This window comes from Lathamus discolor, chromosome 3, assembly GCF_037157495.1.
Source record: "Lathamus discolor isolate bLatDis1 chromosome 3, bLatDis1.hap1, whole genome shotgun sequence".
Classification (NCBI taxonomy): domain Eukaryota; kingdom Metazoa; phylum Chordata; class Aves; order Psittaciformes; family Psittacidae; genus Lathamus; species Lathamus discolor.
The window spans coordinates 110,564,103-110,585,932 of NC_088886.1; the positions used below are offsets into that span (position 1 = coordinate 110,564,103).

A 21,830-nucleotide genomic window follows, 5' to 3' on the forward strand; every position below is an offset into this window, starting at 1 on the left:
AGAAGGTAAGAAATAGAGTATATAAGCTGAATTTATTTCTCTAATTTAAAAACCAAAAATGAGTCTTTGTCCCCTATTCCTGAACGTGTAGCTAAAAAGGCTGGAGAGTTTACTCTGTAACCATCAGGGACTGCATCTTCTCCCACAGGTGTGTATTCATAATCTTTATTTTGTATGGAAAAAAATACAGTAGCTGTGCAAAAATAGAACTACAGGACAAGACTAATATAGGAGTTGTACAAAGTATCAAAGAAACAGTAAACAATAAATAAGCTAAAGCATAACAATGCAAACTCAAAAGGAAGTTGTAAAAGGGGGTACGGCTGTTTACAGTGTCCAACACTGTCCACAAGCAGGATGTGAACTGTGCCTGTCACACTGACCACTCCAACCTACCTGCACTCACAGGGATGGCGCTGCAGCTCCTTGGCTGCAGAAGGATCTCGCCAATTTAAAACCAATTTCCTCTGAGAAACTTCACAGCTTCATCCTGTCACACAGCTGCACGTACACTTCTCCTCAAACTTTCGTCTTCACCAATTTCTTAGGTTTCCCATAAAAACAGTTCCTAAAGATTTCACTGCTGTACCTTTTTCCACAATAAACAATAGATCATCTTGCTTTAAGACAGCACCCAAAGGTGATTAGATAAACTATATAAAGTGCGATTATTGTTAATATGCCATAATATTGTGTTCTTCAGTGCAATAACCAATATGGTCAAAGCCTTTCAATACACATGCAAATGTCGCCGTTTATTTTACTTGAGTTCTTCTAGTTACTAAAAATAGTTATATTTACATGTCCAAACATGGCCGCTTACATTGTACTCAGACACAAATTATTTATGCTTCCTAAATGTACATCATGCAACCCAAATTAGATCCCACTAGAAAAGTGATAAAATACTATCTTTGATTTAAAAAAAAAGCATACATATACAGATCTGAGTATTACGCAGCAGATTATCTTTCTTAACACTGTTTTGAGAAGTAAGCACTTACTTAAGCATTAGAGAGGCACGATTATTATGTAAGTAAGTAAGTGGTGAGATGTAATATAACCAGAGATTAAAGCCCTATGTAAAAGGAAGGTCTTACTTGATGGTAAAACAGGATGGAAAGGCTTTGCGCGAGGGCCGGGCGCGGTGGGTAGGTGATCATCATGGACTCTTTTCACACAGGTTTGCTGTTCCAGTTACTGTAACTGTCCTGTGATGGCAGGACCAGTTTGAAGTGGTTGTAGCCCATTGAAAACTGGCCAACATGGACTGCATACTCATAAGTGACCAGCCATCAGTACTTTGTACAGAAGTAAAATGCTATGATGTCATGAGCCAAGTTTTACAACCCTGTAAATATACACCGTAATATTTATACATTTGATTCAATGAATGATCGCTTTGGTTTCGCAGCCGTGCCATGACTCAGATGGCCTTCTTTACTGCTGTGAGGCTGTGATACCGCATCTGGGTATAAATGCGGTGCCTGTTTAGGTGATCTGCTGTCTTGACACTGGGTTGACATTTGGCACTTGAGCTCCTCGCGGTCTTTAGCTTGCAGACCATTCTGGCTGCTGTCACCTGGGGCAGCACCAGTAGAGGAGATTTTAGTTTGGTAGTGCTTGACTGAGAACTGCTCGAAATTGGAGGGCTGAATGCCCCCAGAAGCAACATGTGTTGATAATCCCTCCGATGCCTGAGAGTGCCAAGTACGACTGGACTGAGTATTTTGCTGCTGAAACCTTGCAGTCTTATCCATGATCCCCATAAATGGGGTATTGCGAGGTCTGTGTTCAGCAGTACCCTGAACTTGATGAACGTTACTCTCCTTGAGTCGAACGTCTGGGCCCAGCCCCTTAATACTATCTGAAAAACTACTGGCTGAACTTAAGCTGCTGGTTGAGCTGGCGAGAATCATACTACCGGCTGGAGAACTACAGGGAACAGGACTTTGCTGCCTTGCTTCACCGAAATTCATTGGAGTAGAGGCTGTCAACCGGTCGGCAGTTTTAGACTTACTTGCAAAAGAATGTGAGGACAGATTCTCATTATGCTGTGAATGGGAACACTGGCTGGACACAAACTTCTCATTGTACAGTTCAGAACTAGGACCTGCAGAAATGCTTCCGGGTGATAATGTGCCTGTCCCATCCAAATGCTGAATTTTACAGTGCCGGACTGGCAAGGGACTTTGGGGAAGATGCTGAAAAGATGATTGTGTCTTTGCATTACATGGACCGCTTCCTGGTTTTGGCCCAGGCTGGATGGAGCTCAGGTGCTGATTAGTTTTCACAATCTGTGCCTGCTTTGTTGGCTGCATGATCAAGCCTGGCTCTCTCAGGTATTTACTGCCTGTTCTGCTTTGAGGGGACACAGATCTAGCTTTCTGCTGTACACCTTCTTGAAGGGTCCTGCTGTACGATGAAGGAGCTAAAGAACACTGCAGCCTTTGTGAACAGGAAGCAGACTCCTCAGGGTGTGACAGTTCATCCTCCTGGTCTTGAAGATTAAAATTGTCATTCACACCTTGTATAATGCCCTCTTCCTCATTATCAGAGTTGTTAATATGCTGTAGTAGCTGTGGAGACTGATGCTTCTGTTGCTGTGTCCTCTGGAACTGTTTGCATTCCTCTTCTACTCGAGCCAGGAGACGCTTTATCTCTTGATTGCTGGGACACAGCTGTGTGGCTTCACGCAAGTCAGCGAGAGCAGCAAGTAGCTTTCTGTTTAGGGAAAAAGAAAAACCAACCCACAGTTAAACTGAATCAAAACCAGGGGCACGTGTAAGTCACAGCATTGCCTACAATTAATTCACGCCCCTGACTTTCAAAGGCATATTCTGATCTGCCATCTCTGTCTGTAGCTGATGACAATGTAAGAATTGGATCTTCTCCAAGCCATCTTTCCTATGGTGGAAGCGCAGACCCAGCCCTAAACCCTTCCCTGGTATCTCAACAGCTTCTTGAGGAAGGCAGCAGCAGTCTGCTGCTAACACTAGGAACTGATGCTTTGTCTTGTAAACGCTTCACTGTTGCCTTCAGAGCAGGTGACTGACTGAACTCTGCTTCCTGATTATTGTTCTGCTTAGAAAAGACATGGTGAATCAAAAAGGCACCTCTCCCTAGACTTTAGCTATACCACTACAGTTTGCTGTTTCTCAAGCTCCCCTTGTTTTTATCTTGAACTGTTGATGATTCAACATATCCTGTCCTACAGAAGCACCCAGTAATCATATATAAACTCAGTAATAAGTAATGCAGTGCTGGAGTTTGGTGGCACACTGCTGCCAACATTCTGCTGAATCACTTGGAGTAGCAGTCCCATTTCCTCTTAGTCTCTCTTCGTATCAATTTGTTACTTCCTCAACTACGTACTGTTTGCCTAAAAGATTATTCAGTATTGCTTTTTGGGGCTGGGTTGGCTGTAACTGATACTGAGACCTAATACAGATGGAAAGTGCACAAGGAAAAGAACTTTCTTTGCAAATTCCAAATGCAACTAGTGGAAAAGACAAGGAGCAACTGAAAGTGTTAGGAAGATGCACAGAACCAAACAGTACCTGCTGTTCCTCTTAGCTCTTGCTCTAGCATAATAGGCTTCGTAAGACTTGGGTTTCAGATCCAGTGCTTTGGTAGCAAACTCTTCAGCCATACCAAAGTCCTAATAATTTCAACAAAAATACTCATTATACAGTGACAACAAAAGAAAGGCGCATGCCCTATACTCGTGGTACTGCTTCAGTAGTGTGGATACCTTACGCAGTACAAAGAGTCCCTTTATCAGACAGCAAAAGCAGATACTTCCTGAAAAAACTTGAGAACAGACTCCTCTCTCTACCCTTGCCTCTTGTGTCTAAGGGAAATTGACTCCAAGATAGCTAAAAGCAGTGTTAAGGTAAGCAGGATACAGTTATCTTCAACGCAAAGATGTTACAATGCTAGAGGAGACTTCATGTTTAAAAGAAAATAAACCCCAAACAGCAAGGCTTTCGAATGTCTTTTGAGAAAAGGCCAGGTAAAGACTTAGGAATTCAGAGAAAAGCAAGAAAATTCAGGAAATGGCTTGGCCGAGTCCGGAGCTGCCTCTGACAAGGTATGTAAAACTTTGAAAGAAGAACTGTGCTGGACATAATTTATGTGGTCTTCATTTAACAAGAACGCAGAGTAAGAGTTTAGTAAACTGTTGGTTAGACTGGAATTGACAAAAGCAGGGTTTAAACAGGGGCAAGGATTGCTATGGGGAAGCTGAAGGCAGAAGCAAGCCTAATTTTTCTAACAGCCATGATGTTTGGCACAGGGCGTTCACAATACTGAATTATATGGAGCATGATACAGGAGGTTGGGGAACTATTAACGCCAAAAAACCCTGTCCTGAGACGATATGCAAGAACAGAGCAATATGGTGAACTTGAGTTTTAGATGGAAAGTGATGCACTTCAGGGTTAGCAAAATGCAATGAGAGTTTATCAGTGGGATATGGTAAGGAATGCACACACACACTACTTGTAGTAGCGGTAGCAGCATTTTCCATTTAGTCTTTTCAAAAAAGTACCAAAACCAGCCAGCGGTTTGTCATTCCAAAATAACTGCATTTCCTAAGAACAGCTGTAATAGATCCCCCACAGCAACACGACCTCATCTTGTGAACTGTCCCCATTTGTTGACACAACAAAGCCCAGAAGCAGGATACAGTGAAAAGGATTCTAAAACAGCAGAAATAAATGTCCCAGGTACAAACTCAGTAATGGAGTAGAACTGAAGTCTAAGGTTCCCTATGCCAGAGAGGCAACAGATCAACAGTAAGAGCTTACATTTGTTTTTCGGCGACATCGTGATAAATTTAGGTATAATGAAACTCTCAGCTCATTGAATGCTTTCATTTCTTCTCCAAATCCTTCCCTCGGAAACTTCCTCAAGGCATACTGATAGCGCTGTGCTGCTTCTTTCATCTTGCCTTTCTACAAAGGCAGGAAACAAGAAGCTTTTCAGGAACTCTGAATGTCGCAATACTGTTGCAGAAAAGCACACTGATACTTGACATGTACCAAGAGGTGCTCTTCAAGTAAAAAACACAGAGCCAGATTTAAATAAAATGAACATATACAGTATGAATTGCACACAGGCACAGGTGAGAACTTGGACGTTAACTGAAGCCTGTGTTTGTATCTAAGCTCATACCCTTAATGGTATTTCAGCAGGATATATTGCATTAATACATATTACTTGTACGAGAAAAAACTCAGGTACAATACAATTAATTATTCACTTATTTAAAGAGAGCAGTCCAGTACCTGATGAGGTCACTGATTATAGCTCTAAGGCCTAGGTTTTGGGAGAATCTAATTCATGACAGCAAGGTGTGAAGGGTCTCTTTCTTTACTATGCAAAGCCATTTGATACAGAAAAAAGATCAGAGATAAGGTGGCAGATACCTGAGGACACTTATAAAAGATCCTACAAGTTACCGGCAGCTAGAACAGACTTTGAATGATGCTTCTGTAAAGTCATTCAGCACTGTGCTGCACTAGTAAAGCAGATGTCTCAGTTTACCAAATAATGCCAGTTCCCCTTCTAAGCAATGTATCACCATGAGTAAAAAGAACGTATCAAAAAAGCTGTCACTTATCTCAATATATACTTAAACAGCACACACAAGAACATTACGCTGAAGGAAAGGACATGCCTAAATGTCACTTAATTCAACAAGGCACTTTCAAACGAGCACCTTATATCCTGAGTTGCTCTTAAGCAGCAACTGACTGCTACAAATGTTCAGATTGACTTGCTCAACAGAAAGAAAATGCACTTATCCATCTTGGACTTTTCAGTTACTTCTTTCATTTACACAGGAGTTTTCAGTGATTCCTTCCAGGGTTCTCAAGATTTGTGGGCCTCATTCCCAACATAAAAGGATGTGCAAGTACACATCTTGTTTGAACATAAAAGGAGGTATAAAGACCTTTAATCTACATTCAGACAGAAGTTAAATTATAATGTTCTGCTATCAGAAAATAAAAATAATTAAAAAAAATCTACCTACTTTGTACAGTATATTTCCTTCTTCCATCAGCTTCTGCAGCAGAATAAGGAGAATATCAGGTTTGGAGGTGGCCATTGCCCATGCTGCATTTCCTGCAAGTTAAATTTTAAGGATCTCTGACAAAAGGGAAGCAAGTGTGTTTCTGATACCTATTAACCCTAGAAAGCCTAATCCTACTTCAGTAGATATTCCACCTGCATAGAACTATTAGTAGTAGTAGTAGTACTGTGCGCAAATGTATTTAAGATAGGTATATATCCATACCTGCCCTGCTCCCACACATAGATAGAGAGCCAGGTATTAAATGGTCCGATTCATTCCATCCTTGGTATTAAGCCAGAATAGGCCAGTATAAAAGTCACAGTAAAGTCCAGACCTAAGTAAGGATCTGTATTTGATCATCTGTAGTACCCAAACAATAATAAATGATGATTTAGAGGCACTACAGATTCAAGAATTACCCCTGCCCATGGCAGGGGGGTTGGAACTAGATGATCTTAAGGTCCTTTCCAACCCTAACTATTCTATGATTCTGTGTACACATCTGCACCAGCTATTTGCCTACTGATAATACATCATTTGGACGTACAATTTTAACCACTCTTTGCAATTCTATAATCTATTAAAAATGTTATTTAAATGTAAAACTTCTTAATCTAAATAATTCCTAGAATTAAGTATCACTAATGGTGCAATCATCATTTCCTTGTTATCATCATAGAGTAACCATGTAAAGACTGACTCCTCCAAACCTCTTCATCAACACATCGAAGAACACAATAAAATTACTTTCATTTCTTCACTTCTGAAGTGAGTCGAGTGTCTGCCTTTAAGAGACAGATTTCTCTTGTGCAGGCATCTGCAAACTGTACAACCTGCAAAAATCTGGTGTGCACTTCCAGATTTATTTATTTACTTCACAAAGAAATGACAGTAATTCCAGCAAAGCAGATATTCAGTTGCTTCTCTTGAGTGCAGGCTAGTTTTACTAACCTAGTTTAGCTCCTTTTCTCAGCAGCATAACCACTACAGCCGTGTTACGACATCCAATAGCTCTGTCCAGTGGCCGCATGCCACTGTGGTCTACGTGCTCAATCATTGCTCCTTTCTCTACCAAATACTGCACCTGCGAAGAGAAACAAGACAGGCCTTGTAACATTATTTCTGGTAGGAGAGGCAGAACAGTAGGATAGTTAAGCTACCACCTAATCCCTCCATTCCCTCCTTTGGTCATGGTCTGCACGCCAATAGGCAGAGGCAGCAACTCAAGCCCAGGGGTAACAAACGCAGTGAGAACAGAGCAGCAGTGCAGGCCCTGTGGCTTTAGCTTCAAGTACAGTGTAACACTACACCAACCATTACCGAGTTTTGAAGCGTAAGGACAAAATAAACCCTCGCTTAAAAAAATATCTGTAATTTCAAAGATACAGAGGATTCTAAATCACAGACTTTAACCTTATTGTATCCTTTTGATCTCTGCTACATCATGGTCCATTTCTTATTCAGAAAAACTTCACCTAAAATGCCTTAAATTCACCTTATATTTTTGCATTTTAACATTCTCTACAGAGGAAGAAGGTAGTGTGTGAGAAAGGTACAGGACTGGAAAAGGAACTTCAGTTGTTGTCCTGTTTCTGAAATGACCTGTGAAACAAATTGAGAAGTGAATTTTCACCTCAGGCCTTGTAGTTCCACATTATCAGACTGACAGTAACACTGAGATGTGATCAGTGCCATCTTTGCAAGATGAAAACCATCAGCTTTTCTAACAGTTCTTTCCCAGTCACGGAAAGCATGAAAAATACCTATCAAAGACAACTAATGATGCCTTAGGATGGAGAAGCAAAATCTTTCTGCATTTCATCTATTCTGGCAATATCCTTCTTCCTACACCTCTCCTTTGGAGTCTCTGTTCCATGAAGGCACCCAGCTGACCCTGCCAGGTCACCTCGATGGCTTTGCAGAGCCTGAAAAAAAAAAGTGTTTTCCTTTCATGCCCAAAAAAGCTCCTTTTCCTTGTTTTGTTTTGTTGTTTTGTTGTTTTTTTTTTTTTTTTTTTTTAATTCCAGTTCATCCAAAGCAGAAATTGTAAATGCTGCTTTTGATTGAGATTTAGAAGACTTGCGTACAACAGCAGACAGTAACACATAACGGGATAATGCTGGACTTCTAGCACCGCTACCTCTGTACCAAAAACCTCACTGAGAAAATGCTTGCACTGCAGTCCAGTTGCTAACAGTGTAAGCATCTTTGCTACTTCCTCAGATTTCCTTCCTGGTTTGTTGGCAATACTTCTGAGCTTTGGTCTGTATTATGAAAACTTTAACAGAGGCTTAGTTTTCCTGCTGTTAGTTCTACTCACAATATCAGCATCTCCATAAAAAGCTGCCAGGTCTAGGGGCGTTCGTCCATTTTTGTCTGTCTGATCAGTTGTTGCACCTTTCTCAACTAAATACTGAACCACTTCCCTGTGGCCTTTCAGACATGCCCAGCTCAAAGCTGTCAGTCCTTCTTTATCCAGGGAGGAAATGGTTGCACCTGTAAAATGAAAATGACGTTTGTTATGTAGATGTCCTGTTTAATAAGCAAAACTACCCAACTCACAGAGATGCAGTCTCTGGTACAGCTGTGCAGCCTTGAACCACTATTTATTTTCTACCTTCAGAAAGCAGAAATTCCACAGTGCTCAAGTGTCCTTCACAAGAAGCCACCATAAGTGGAGTTCGGCCTTGCTTGTCGCTTAAATTCACATCAGACCCATGCTCCACTAGAAGTTTAGCAATCTGAAATAGAAAACAGCAATTTAAAAATAAATTGGCAAATTTTATCCTTAAGAGAATGAACTTTTAAAGAAGAGCACTGAGGTGTTATTTAGAGCAATCATTGAGAAATCTGTTTGCAATTCAGGGCCTTCTCCAGACAGGAATGGCCAGCATGAGGAAGGCTCCTGACTCTTAAGGTTCTCTCTCCATTAATACAGAAGCAGTATGGAGGATGTAAAATCGCCTCTGTTCTTGGTCTAGGAAATATTTTAACTCCCATGTATTATTTTTCAAGTACATTATAACCAAGGTTGTCATACAGTTGATATACTTTTTAATCCTCTGCATAAAATCACAGAATGGTTTGAGCTGGAAGGGACCTTAAAGATCACCTTTTTCCAACCCCCTGCCATCGGCAGGGACACCTTTCACTAGACCAGGTTGCTCAAAGCCCCATCCCACCTGGCCTTGAACACTGCCAGGGATGGGGCAGCCACAGCTTCTTTATTTACCATTATCTGTCATTTTAAATAACTTTAAAAGCGAGCTTCTGAACACATTCCTTTGGTGTTGATGCAAACACGTATTAGAAAATCTACACTAACTTATAACAGGACTAAAGATGGGGGGAATCGAGGACAGCTTCCCAAAGGAATCCATTTAGTTCACAAAGATGTGTCAGACCTGCCAGTGCCCCTGCCGCACAGCACAGAAGAGTGGCGGAATCCCCCTCCTGTTGGCTCTCGTCACAACAGCTCCACGTTCAAGAAGTAATTTGCAGACTTCCAGTTTCCCTCTTCCTGCAGCAGCTGTCAGAGCTAAATAAAAGCATTTTCATCAACATCATCTCTTTGCTGTTTTACCACATTTTTGAACACATGCACATTATGTGAGTGTGACTGAAGCCCCAATCTTTTCAACTCTGCTGCTCTGTAGTATTGCCATAACTATTTTTAGCCTCAAGCGAATTAGTCAGAATCAGATTAAGTCAATAACCCACTGGGGCTGGGGGGGGAAGATGATTCTCAAAGATAAGAGCTGTATCGTGTGCACAGGCTGTAGCTTAAAAGGAATCTTTACGAAATTCTGGATAAATCCACCTGTCTGTTCTAGTTTCTTTTTCATTAATCATTTTTTTCAAGGCAAGGAAGTTTCATTTCTTTCCATCTGGCCCTTCCTAAAGGTGAAGATGGAAACAGCTCTGGGATTCAGCAAAGGGACTGTAACTCAAGTTTCAGGAAGTATGTTTTACCTGATCCCTTGCTGTGGTTTATTACAAAACATCAGATGTGCAGATCCCTGCAGAAAGTCTGTGCCTTGGACAATTTAGCTTTAGCTTCATTCTGCACTAGTTAAAACTGTTTCCCCTAGGTTTTCATGGTGAAAAGCACAGTAGGTTATGAATTAATAGTTCTAATTCCTGCATGCTGACCCTTACTCTAGACTTCGGGGGATTACTGTACATTTTCCAGGACACAAGAGATATCAACATTCTTACCACCTCAAAAATCTTTCTTTGAACAGAACAGTGTATGTTGTCAAAAGCGAGTGCTCTTGACCTCTACCTAAAAATGCAGTAACCGCAGCTTTTAAACATAGATACTACTATGGGCAGATACTTTTTCAGCCCTGTCTGAAAACACCAGAGTATGACAACTGTATATACACACCTACACACACTGGAGACAGAGCAGTCCAACACAGTGTAGTAGCAAATGTGTCCACGCAGCACAGAATTAAGCCCACTCGTTTTGATCTTTTAGACATTCATAAGATACAAATTACTGCACATCTGTGTTCACAATATGTGGCTTATGAGAAAGCAGGCTTCCATACATTCAACACTAATACTGTGGGACTCTACTCAGTACCTTAATGCTGAAGTGTTGCTGTAAGGCTGCACATTTAAACAACTTTGCACCTTCTCCTAAAGCTTATCATACACCTTTTCACTGTGACACTCATTGAAGGTTGAAAATAAAAGTATATTCCCCATCATGATTTTTTCCCCTTTTCCCATCAACTTATTGTGTGTTTTAAATGGAGCTTGAAATTAAAGTGGCTTTTTTTGTTGTGTTACAGCATCATCAGTAATGTTAACATTGTTTAGAAAATGGGTTCACGCATTGCCTTCTGCAACAATCAGCAAAGGACTTGCCCCTCTGTTTCCTAAATCCTAATACCACAGAGTTTCCCATGAGAAGTGGGTCAAATTGTGAATTTCTTGTTACTCTTTTTTCAGCATTTTCAGACATGATAGTTTTTTTTCAATTGCTACAAATGCTGAATGAAATTGCAAACACTGCGGGAAGCAGCACATTCCTTTTTTTAGAACTACAATATCTAACCCATTCACTCTTTACTAACTGGTATTTTGCTGTTACAGCAACTGTTTTGATCTGACCAACTGGAAGGTAACTCTTATAGATACCAACATCAAAGGTAAAACAAACCATCTCATTCAAAAACTTCACATTTTTTATTCTGTCAGTAGCTGCATTTTAGCTCACAGTGTAACTCACATTACAGCAACAATGTAATACCCTATACCTAACCCAGGTATGAGATGACTAAACAATTCCTCCAGTTAGCTTTAACAACACTAGAGCTAAACTCTGCTCAGGAATTCCATCTATTCTACTCCACAATATGACTGATCTGCCTAATGGTACTCTGCACAAGTTGAGAGCAACCAAAGTGATGCTATTTTCTATCATTTTTACTAGACAGTAAATTATGCTCAAATTTAGCTGATTTGTATAGAAAATATGAGGCTGGAAAACATCTCAGAGATGTCTTTAACCTAAGATTATTTTTTTGCAACTGAGATTAATGTGGATTTTGAAAAGGGTAAACTAGGGAAATGCAGATAACACACTTATAAGTCTTCCACTGAACATGCTCACACTTCATCTGTTAACATGACTTTTTTTATCTGCTCCACTTGAATTTGCTACTTAATTTGCCTTGGACCCATACTTCATACAAACGTGGCCTTCAGCACTGTTAATGGGATAAAATACTGGGAATGGCAATGATGATCTCCAGCTGTCTTTCCCTCTAAAGACTCACAATATAAAATGCTATTGAAACAGCCTCCACAATGAGCAGAACCAACTCAGGATTCAAGCAGGTAACAGCAATACAAATATATGAACAGAAACAAGCTGTTCTGGAACACGTCACTACATGAAAAGGAATGATCTTAAAGTTTGTTCTATGCTATTTCAACGTGTGATGGATTTTTCCTTTTTAAAACAGCTGCTCACAAAACTGTGCTCCTCACTTTACTGCCTCATCCTTCTAATTTTATCACTATCCAGTTCCACATCATACTCCCATTTGCAAAATAGACTGCAAAGAACCACTCAGTACAACGCAAACATAACCATACCATCTTCACACTGCAGAAGGAAGTACTTACTTCATTACTAAAGATATCCAATACATTAAGAACTTAAGTACAAAATATTGTCAAGAAATATTAAAGGAAAATTAATTTGGAAAGAGATGTATGGGGTTTGGAATTCACTGTATTTGCAACAAGAGTTCTGTATATGCACAGGAATGAAGAACGTTTGCTTCTCCGGTATGTGAAGAGGTTACTGACAATAACTAGAAGAGACAGTTTTCACACCTGCTTGTGCAATCTCAGCTTTTTAAATGAAACTGAGATGCTACTCATATGGTAAACCAGGAAACCTTCCAGCTGGAGGCTGCACAGCTTACAGCTTGTCTTTAAAAGAAAGATTTGGCATTTCCCACACAGAGGAATGTCTTTTCATCCACGGTCTCGTTCAAATAAATGAGTCAACTGCCTCGCATTTCTTGCAAACAAATGAAATTTAACCAAAAAAGTTTTAAAGAATTCTCAAATAATCCTAAGAAATTTACCCTGCAGCTCGAAGCACTGTGTTTCCCATATAATCACCAATTCAATTAGGAACTCGGTAATTTCCAGTAATTTTAATACAAAATAACTCTTCTTTCCAATACATGAGAGGAGTGGATTTATTAAGTTAAAAACTCTACACTTCTACACTGGATTTTATTATTAAAACTGATATTTCCCACAACTTGTACCACAGAAAATTAAGTTCAAACAATCAGAACCTCTTACTTTTTAAAAGAGCAACTCTAACTAGGGAAAACAGAAGAAAGAAAATACCTGTTTCTCCCCACAAGGCATCAGTGTCATTGATGTCTATTCCATGATCCTTTTCAACTGTCAAGATGTAACAAACCACCTGTCAAAATCAGTTAGCAGAGATGTGAGTCACTAAACCATCACTTGCAAGACATAACAAAGGATAAAAGATTTAAAACAATGCGCATGAATCAAAGAAACTGAATAGATATTGTTCATAAGCCATCAAAGCAAGCTCAGTATGATTTCTAGTATGACCTGAAGATGGCTGTTATTGAAAGGAGTTTAAAAAAAAAAAGCCCAGCGCCCTTCTGTTAACTGGTTCAGGATGTTTTGCATTATTATGATTTAATGAGCTCCTGTGTGACCTACATATACCACAACAATCAAGGCAAACAGTGCCCAAAATAGAAATAAAGCACCCCACTCCTAAAACCAGGGAAAGATGGACATTTTCAGGTAAGAGTAACTATTTATGATTAATGTGACCTATTTTGCTGATATTCAGCAGTTGACTGCTTTCATTTGAGTCATGGATAGCAACTTTCACAAGTGAAGGAATTGCCCATTAATTCAAGTTAATCATAGTTCAGAATCCTCCAATTTATATTGTGAGACAGTGATGGCTTATATATTATACAATAAATTAATTGCACGTAGGCATTTCTATATTTGAATCATGCAAACAACTCTAAAGATCAGATCTTATGGCAATTAAATAATAGATTTAAAAGAACTTAATACTGAAATGGTTTTATTGAAGAGATTTTAAGTTTCCACTTTCGGCACATCACAGTACATACATGGGAAATCCCATCAGCCTAATGTGATCTTTACTCAAGTATCTTTACTTACCAATTACTTTCATACCAAGGTTAAGTTTTATTTTTCCAGTGAACAGAAGACATATTTGTATTACCTTGTATTATCTAAACCATTTTAAGTATTTCTTATTTGCTTACTTTTAGTGTTCATTTTACTGAATAGTACTGTAATGCTGACACTTATCATATACATACATACAACCCCAAATTTCTGTCTAAAGTGACATTAAGCTGAAGAAAGCTGAAGTCTATAGCCTGATATGTGCACCAGGTTAAAAATTTAAGCATGTCCAAGTACGTGCAATATGCAGTTTGTTATACTATGAAAAAAAACCCCAAACAACCCAGAAATCACCCTAAAGTAGAAACATGCTAGAGTAGATCACAGATACAGAATATCATTGTTACCACTAGAGAGTTAGGACAACAGAAAACCAGTTAGGAACAGACAGGAAAAAAAAAACCACAGAAAACTACATATAAACAAAATCCTGAAGCAAATAATATAACTGGATAGTTAACTACAGCATTTACAACTGCTGCTAAGAGTGCACACTACTTTAAATACCAGAAGTTTCGATAGTTCTGCTCTCCAGACCTCTTTCAAAAATAGCTGCAAGCAGTGTTATACAACTCTGATAAATTCAAACAGATTTGGATGTATACAAACTACCAACCTACCTGACAGTGTCCCATACTGGAAGCTGCTGTTAGAGCTTGTTGCAACGCCTGGCTTCTTCTTAATGAATTCTGTTCTTGGGATGGAGCTATCCAAGCAACATTGAGCAAGTATTCAAGGATATCACAATGCCCTCTCAATGCACTATGGACCAAAGCACACTGGCCCTTCTTGTCTACATAGTCAGCCTGCATTGTAGGTGGAGGGGAAAAAAGGTGTTCAAAGTTAAAAAGTCAAGTGAAAGGCCACAAGAAGAACTCCCAAGCACTGCAAGAGAGTAAATGTCACTCCTATCTTCAAGAAGGGCATGAAGATCTGGGGAATTATAGGCCAAACAGCCTCACCTTAGTTGCTGGGAAGGCAATGGAAAAACTATCTTGGAAACCATTTCCAAACACATGAAGGACAAAAAGGTGATTTGGAGTAGTCAGCATGGGCTTACTAAGGGGATGTCATGCTTAAACAACCTGTCAGCCTTGTACAACGAGGTGACTGGCTTTGTAGATGACAGGAGAGCTGTGAATGTTGTCTGCCTCAACTATAGTAAGGTTTCTGACACTGTCTCTCATAAGATAGTCATGGACAAGCTGATGAAGTACACACTTACATAAGTACACAGTGAGGTGGACCCAAAACTGGCAGAATGGAACAGCCAGTGGCTTGTGATCACTGGCACATGAAAATGTTTCATAGAAGCTTGTGTAGATGTTATTCCCCATACCCTGCCCCAAGTTAATTATATACTTATGTAATCAACAATTTTCTTAGGTCTTTACATGATTTTTTTTACTGCAAACATTGCAATTTTTGTGCATAAGCTTACCTTTGCACCTTTTTTGCACAGCAGTGAAACTATGTTCATGTGACCTGCAGCAGCTGCATAACTAAGTGCTGTCATCCCATTTTCTGAAGTTCCATCAATAGCAGCTCCAAATTCTAGTAAAAGAGTGACCACTTCTTCATGTCCAAGGTGCGACTGAACACACAGCACTGGAGCATTATTTAAGACTTCAGTCCTGTAATTCACATTTGCTCCTGCCAAGATCAGCAGCCGACTCACCTAAAATTCAATTTAAACAACTTTTTATTCATATTTGTCTGAATTTATTAAAAGACTTTGACATCTTGATTCAAATACTCGTACGTTACTTCCCAATTTTGATGGAGATTTTATTGGCAGACATCGATTTTATCACATATCTAGCAATATGAAAGTTTAAAATCGTCTGTTAGCAAATAATTATTCTATTAGTGTGTACTTCTAATAGAAAACTTACCTCTTCCCTGAAACTCACTACTCTCTCGTGACAATTTCATCCATGCTACTCTGCAGATCTATGTATCTAACTCCATTAACAGAGAACCAGATTGCATAAAAAGCAACCTCTCTGTCCAGAGAAGCTGTGGCTGCCCCATCCCTGGCATTCCAAGTCCAGGTTGGACAGGGCTTTGAGCAACCTGGTCTAATGGTAAGTGTCCTTGCCTGTGGCAGAAGGGCTGGAACTGGATGATCTTTAAGGTTCCTTCCAACCCAAACCATTCCAGGATTCTAAGATTCTAAAAGAATTATCAGAGCACGCATGTGTGTGTGTGCATGTGCGCACAAAGTTCCAACCAAAAGGCTTAGCAATTGGCTAGAATTGCAACTTACCAACTTAGATTTCCCTATCCATAATACAGGGATCCAAACAATAATGCAAAGTTCTGACATTTTGCATCCTTTCACTCTTACAGTACCTCCCCTTTTACAATTCCCCTTGATACTCCCTGCTACAAGAAAACATGGCTGAAGTCTGCCCAGCAAATCAGGTGGTACATCTGACCCCCTGAAAGTGCATCCACACATTTCTCTATGCTATGGAGCGTGGCTACATCAAAATCAGGGTCAAGTCCTTCTTTCCATCAAAACTGTCAGAGAAAATTTAACTGGACTTTAACAACAGCTTAAAAAAGGTTCATGAAGACTGGTTATAAAGGAGCTCAGTTACAGATGTAAAGAGTGGTGGCTTTTTTCCTCTAAAGGGTCAATCTCAGCATTCACCAACATAATTACAGCACCAATGCTGCTGAAGCAGCTGAAGCACTGATTGCACAGAAGTGCTTTATTATCTTACCTTCACATTTGGGGTATAGATGTTCCTCAGTGAAGCAAGGGCTGCAGACAGTCCATCAGTGCTATAACCAATCCACAAAGCTTGAAGATGACTGGAAGAAATTCCAGTCCTTTTACTGAGACCCTACCAGAAGAGACATAACAGGAAATCTCTCTATAGGATTAGAAATACTATTCAAATCTACAACTCACCAGTGTAAATATTTTGTCTGTTAGCACTACCAAGCACTTCATATGAGCTTCTAATAAATTATTAAAGCAACATGGAGGACAATCTCTATGACTCATTCATATGAATAGGTCATAAAACCTATTAAGCCGTAAACTTTACCTTAAAAATGTGAGCTTTAAGTATATGATGACCAAGTTCCATAGTCTGTTGACGATTTAACTTTCCCTCTTGTCGAGAAAACATGAAAGCCAGTAAAGCATGTCCATTCCTAGTAAAAAAGATTAAGAGAGAACTGCTTTTATACTTTCAGTAAATACCTTAATGCATCTGTATGCCTGTCATAATAGCTCAGCTTTCTTTGTCAGACTACTGAAACACACCACTTCATCTAAACAATACTCTTTCCATAATGCAAAGAGAAAAAAGGCAAATTTCAAAGTTGAAACACACTCCTAATATTTCTTTACTGTCACCTCGCCAGGGGCCTATGTCAGAACCAATGCAGGTTCGACACTGATTTGTAAACTGCTCCCCTTTTGTCTTGTTTCATCTCACAGTACACTGCAGGTACCACAGATAAAACACAATTCTAGAAGATCTGAATCCTTCTGAAATTTGAGATAAAATGTACATTTAGTAATTCAAACGATTACATAAAAGATAACTGCAGTTCTTTGAACATCATTTGGTGCAGGTTTCATTTACCTTGGCTCACACAAGAAGTCAGTATTTTCACCATCTGCTCTCCAAACAAGCCATTCTCTGAAGGAAGGATGGCAGAACATACGTGTTTTGTCACGTCTTTTTATCAGAAAACATGAAAGGGCTTCCATCCTTTGGCTGAAGTCTTCCCACTGTTGTTCACCATTTATCTGTCCTGCATTAATAGCTTGGAAAATCTGGTCATCTGTCATGGGATGTAGGGATGCCAGTGCCACATTTAATATTGGCAGGGCTCGCTCAAAAGCAGAGTTTGTCATGAACTTCATATTGCACTGAAGTAAGTACAACTCTGATAGAGACACTGGAACAACCTTGTAGCTTGCACTTTTGATTACTAAGTGACCTTTTTGGAAAAGATCCAGAGTGAGTTTCAAATAGAGGTAAGATCCCAGGCTTCTCAGGATCAGGTGGTTACTCACTTTCCCAATAATAGCTGCATCAGCTTTTCCATTTAAAGATATGTTGTTTATAATTTCCTGGCTGTTATTAATTCTGTACTGAATATAGGCATTCAAGTCCTCATGAATTTCTTTGTTGTCTGGAAAATTGTCCAGGGATATTGCAATAAAGGGCAGTGAACTTACTACTTCCTATGAGGAGGAGAAGGAGAAAAAAAGAAGGAAATTAAAAACGAAAGCAACCAATCCAATACACAGGCATTACAGTATTCCAGCACTAAAAACTCAACAACGCATCTCTGCTATATTTCTCTTCTTTAATGAGCACAAGACATTACAAAAATTCAGTATATCTGTGATGGCTTTGCAAAAGCAAACCTACGCTGATTTCACCACTTCTTGTATTATCAATTCTACTGGCATACTCAAGAAAGTGACTCTAAACAAAAGAGGCCTCCAATATCATACTTTTGCACTGTAAATAAACAAGGAACAACAAAAGAAGGAAGGAAAAAACCAAACCAAATCAAGAGACTTTACTCTGAATTCCCATAAAACCAGCCACTGGAATAATATCCCTGGGGAAGTGGTGCACAGACTCAGCTGTACAGGGTGCTGGGACATCTAACCTAGACTGTGTTTTTACCAAGAAAGGTGGGACCAGATGATCCTTGAGGTCCCTTCCAACCTGGTATTCTATGGTTCAGTATTCTTCCTATTAATGCAGTTGCACCAGTGTGAAAGATCACTCAGTCTTTGATGGTAAGAGAAGAGTTAAAAGGTGTATTTACCTGGAAATTAGTTCTTATGGTCACAATGAGCTTCAGCCAGGGAGGAAACTTACAGATTATGCTTGAGATAAATGAAGAAACTGTGTCACCATAATCAGGTTTATGAAATTCAGCATCATTTAAACCATCTATCAAAATTATGTAGTCTTCCTCAGGAATTTTCCGCTCTGAAATATGAAAATAAGAGAATAGGAAAGGATGAATACAGATTTTCCTACATCATTAAAAGTGACGCATTTTTAATCCCCAAATTTTGAGCATTCAAGAAATAAAAACCTATCTTTATATGCAGCAATACGTCTTAAGGATTCAAGCATTATTTAGGAGACTATAAACGTTAAGAGATATAAAACAACACTGCCATAAAATGACTAAAAATAGAAGCAATCACAACAGTGTTTTTTACTGCACTATTATTATGGATCTATTTCACAACTGACTGTAAAAGAGTTAAAAGATTAAACAAGGCTGTTAACCGAAGAGATGCACATATATGGGAAGAAGGCATATGTAGGTTATTTAAGCTATTAGTTAACACTGCTTTTGATTAATAGCTATTTACTTAAAAACTTATCCTTTATTTGACTTACCAAACAAACAAAATAATTTACAATTTGCAAAAATCATAAGGCATTGGTTTTTCGCTTCCAGTTCTGACAAGAAGTTATTTTTGCAACAGCGTAAGAAACTAGCAATATTCATTTTGAGCACTTGATAAGGATGAAAATTCCGGGGCTAAACATAAGATTTGCCAATGGATTTCACAGGAATTTTGTTGACTGTCAACAAAATTCAAGAACTGCAAACCAGTTTTCATGAGAACAACACATGCTCTGTTCACACATTGGCAAATCTCCCCATCTTGCCATACATCAAGTACCTGCTCAAGCTGGCACATACTCTGAAGCTTGCTGTTTTCAAGGAGTTTGCTATATTTATATTTTTAATACAAAAATCATGTTGTTATCCACTTTCTTGGAAGAATGCCATATCAGTTTTAAACGCAAGCAAAAAACACATCCACACTGCAGGTGTTTAGGCGCAGAAAATTACAAAACAAAGAAGTGTGACAAAACTCAAAAGCATCTGAAAACAAAATCCTTTAATGCAAATGTGCCAACCTTAACTTCAGGGTACAAAGGTATCCTTGAGTTTTCTGGGGGGAAAAAAAAGTTTCCATAATCTTAAATATTAAAGTCTCATAGAATATTATTTAAAATAAACATCAAACAACTGTTCTAAAGCTACCCATTGTTGTTACAACAACCACCATTAAGGAATCCCTTTCTCCAGAAGTGTTTTGGCTTTACTGATTTCTCTTAGGGCATCAAAATACATATTCTTAATAATTATTTTTTTTTTACAGTTTTCCTGCAGTTGAGATTCAGTTTCCAAGTCATTTCCTGCTTAACCCACCTTTCCTGAGGTTTGAAAGTGGTTCCAACACTCCCCTTTTAAAAGCTGCTGCTGGATCTTGGACACACGATCTCAGGCTAAGCATGCTTTGTAAGTGAGGCTCTTTTATTAGAAGATCTCTGTAGGCTGTTAGTTGATTTGAACGACAAAGTAAAGCTGCAACACTGTGGACGAATTCTGGTACAAGACACGTGTACGTGTTGTCAGCTTGACAGTAGTGATAAGCAACGACCTGCAGAATTTAACGAAGAAAAGAGTTACCCCTTCAATACATACAGTGGTTACTAGTTAGTCTGATTATTGTGAAAGTGAATTTCTCTTTCAGCTACAAAATACTTTTTAGGGTTAGAATAATTATCCAACTCCACAACTGGTCTCAGATGGCCTCCGTCCAAAACACAGAAAGTAAGTTAATGGAATGGATTTGGACCTTGCAGTGCACACAAAGAGGAAGTGAAACCAAAATGTCAGATTCTGGCAGGAAAACAATAGTAATTCGAGTTCATGTGATTTGGATACAGTGAGTAACCAGCTAACTACTGTAAGAAGAATAACTTGAGGCTGACTAAGCAACCTATTAGCTATAATTTAACAGCACTGGGTCACACACCATAGTGACCCAAGGAATCACTTGATCATCATTAAGGCAAAAGTAAATGACAGACAGCTATTAAAGGCATACTCATGTAGCAAACAGGGTAAGAGGACAACTGGCTTTATTCTGCTTACCACAAATGTGTGTGTTAATTAAAATGTAACATAGGCCATATGTCTTTGAAAAGAACCAAACTCCAAGGAAAACATGGTGTTCACAGTAAACAGTCTGCACTCCAGTGTTCTCATAACATCATTTCCATATAATACACATCACCTTAAAAACTGCAGCAATAACCTCATTGTGTTTTTCTCACAACTATAAAGCGTGCACACTATAAAGCGTGCAATTCAGATATCAACAATTTTTAATAATTAGGCAAAAACCCCCACAATTACCATAATAACCTAATGCAAAAATAACTTTCGCTTACTTCAGACTATCAGAGTATGGAAAATAGAAAGGCTACACTCAGACTCAACCTGTACCATAGAATATAGATGGATTATACACAGACCAAACATTTTATCATCTTTTTTCCCCCAGAATTTTGCCTTTGGAAGGTATGCTGAGCATCTACCTGTAGAGAACATGGCCCTTTTTGGAAGTAAAGGATCCTACTCATAAAACAGAAGTGAAATTTTTTATGTTAACTCTTTCTAAGAGCAAGCAGAATTCAAACAATGGCTTGAAAGGTAGAAAAGGCCAGTAGCTGATTTCACCATTCATGAAATGTACGCATCTTTTGGAAGTGTCCAAGGTTACTGCCTGTTCCCTCACCACTGACAAATAGCATGTCCAGGCAACCATCTGCCTCAGGTTAGAGTCCTTCTAACATACTGAAAATCCATTAGTAAGTGGAACTCACCTTTGAAGCAAGGCGCCTCACAGGATCACCTGTTTGATTTTGGTATTCAGGAGTACTAGAACAATTCAGCATCTTTATTGTACTGGTACCATTTGCTGGAGGAGCAGATGGGGATAATTGACTTAAGGGAATGTCCTGACAGGAATCACCACCTATTTTTAAAAGACAACAAATACAAGAGAGACCAAGTTTGCTGATGGCAGATTGTTTCCTAGGAAAACATGACAGAATATATTTACTGCTAAAGTAAAAATGAAAACTGAACAGCAGCATTAAAGGCAGCCTGCAACTATTCTGATAAA

General features: G+C 39.1%; 1 protein-coding gene across 6 annotated transcripts in view; it reads right to left on the reverse strand.

Moving 5' to 3' along the window:
- Nucleotides 1-151: 151 nt before the first annotated feature.
- TANC1 (tetratricopeptide repeat, ankyrin repeat and coiled-coil containing 1) overlaps nt 152-21,830 on the reverse strand; it is an 83,691-nt gene continuing 62,012 nt past the window's right edge. For all 6 annotated transcript variants that reach the window (XM_065671167.1, XM_065671164.1, XM_065671166.1 and 3 more), the window contains 17 exons: nt 21,529-21,680; nt 20,066-20,297; nt 18,650-18,816; nt 17,443-18,050; nt 16,897-17,005; nt 16,567-16,689; nt 15,276-15,512; nt 14,455-14,640; nt 12,971-13,049; nt 9,487-9,620; nt 8,700-8,823; nt 8,403-8,578; nt 7,034-7,166; nt 6,041-6,132; nt 4,812-4,958; nt 3,561-3,661; nt 152-2,724 (listed from right to left, as the gene is read on the reverse strand). In XM_065671167.1, coding sequence (XP_065527239.1) covers nt 1,374-2,724; nt 3,561-3,661; nt 4,812-4,958; nt 6,041-6,132; nt 7,034-7,166; nt 8,403-8,578; nt 8,700-8,823; nt 9,487-9,620; nt 12,971-13,049; nt 14,455-14,640; nt 15,276-15,512; nt 16,567-16,689; nt 16,897-17,005; nt 17,443-18,050; nt 18,650-18,816; nt 20,066-20,297; nt 21,529-21,680 — 4,151 coding nt within the window. In that variant the 3' untranslated portion in view covers nt 152-1,373. The remainder of the gene's footprint in view (nt 2,725-3,560; nt 3,662-4,811; nt 4,959-6,040; nt 6,133-7,033; nt 7,167-8,402; nt 8,579-8,699; nt 8,824-9,486; nt 9,621-12,970; nt 13,050-14,454; nt 14,641-15,275; nt 15,513-16,566; nt 16,690-16,896; nt 17,006-17,442; nt 18,051-18,649; nt 18,817-20,065; nt 20,298-21,528; nt 21,681-21,830) is intronic.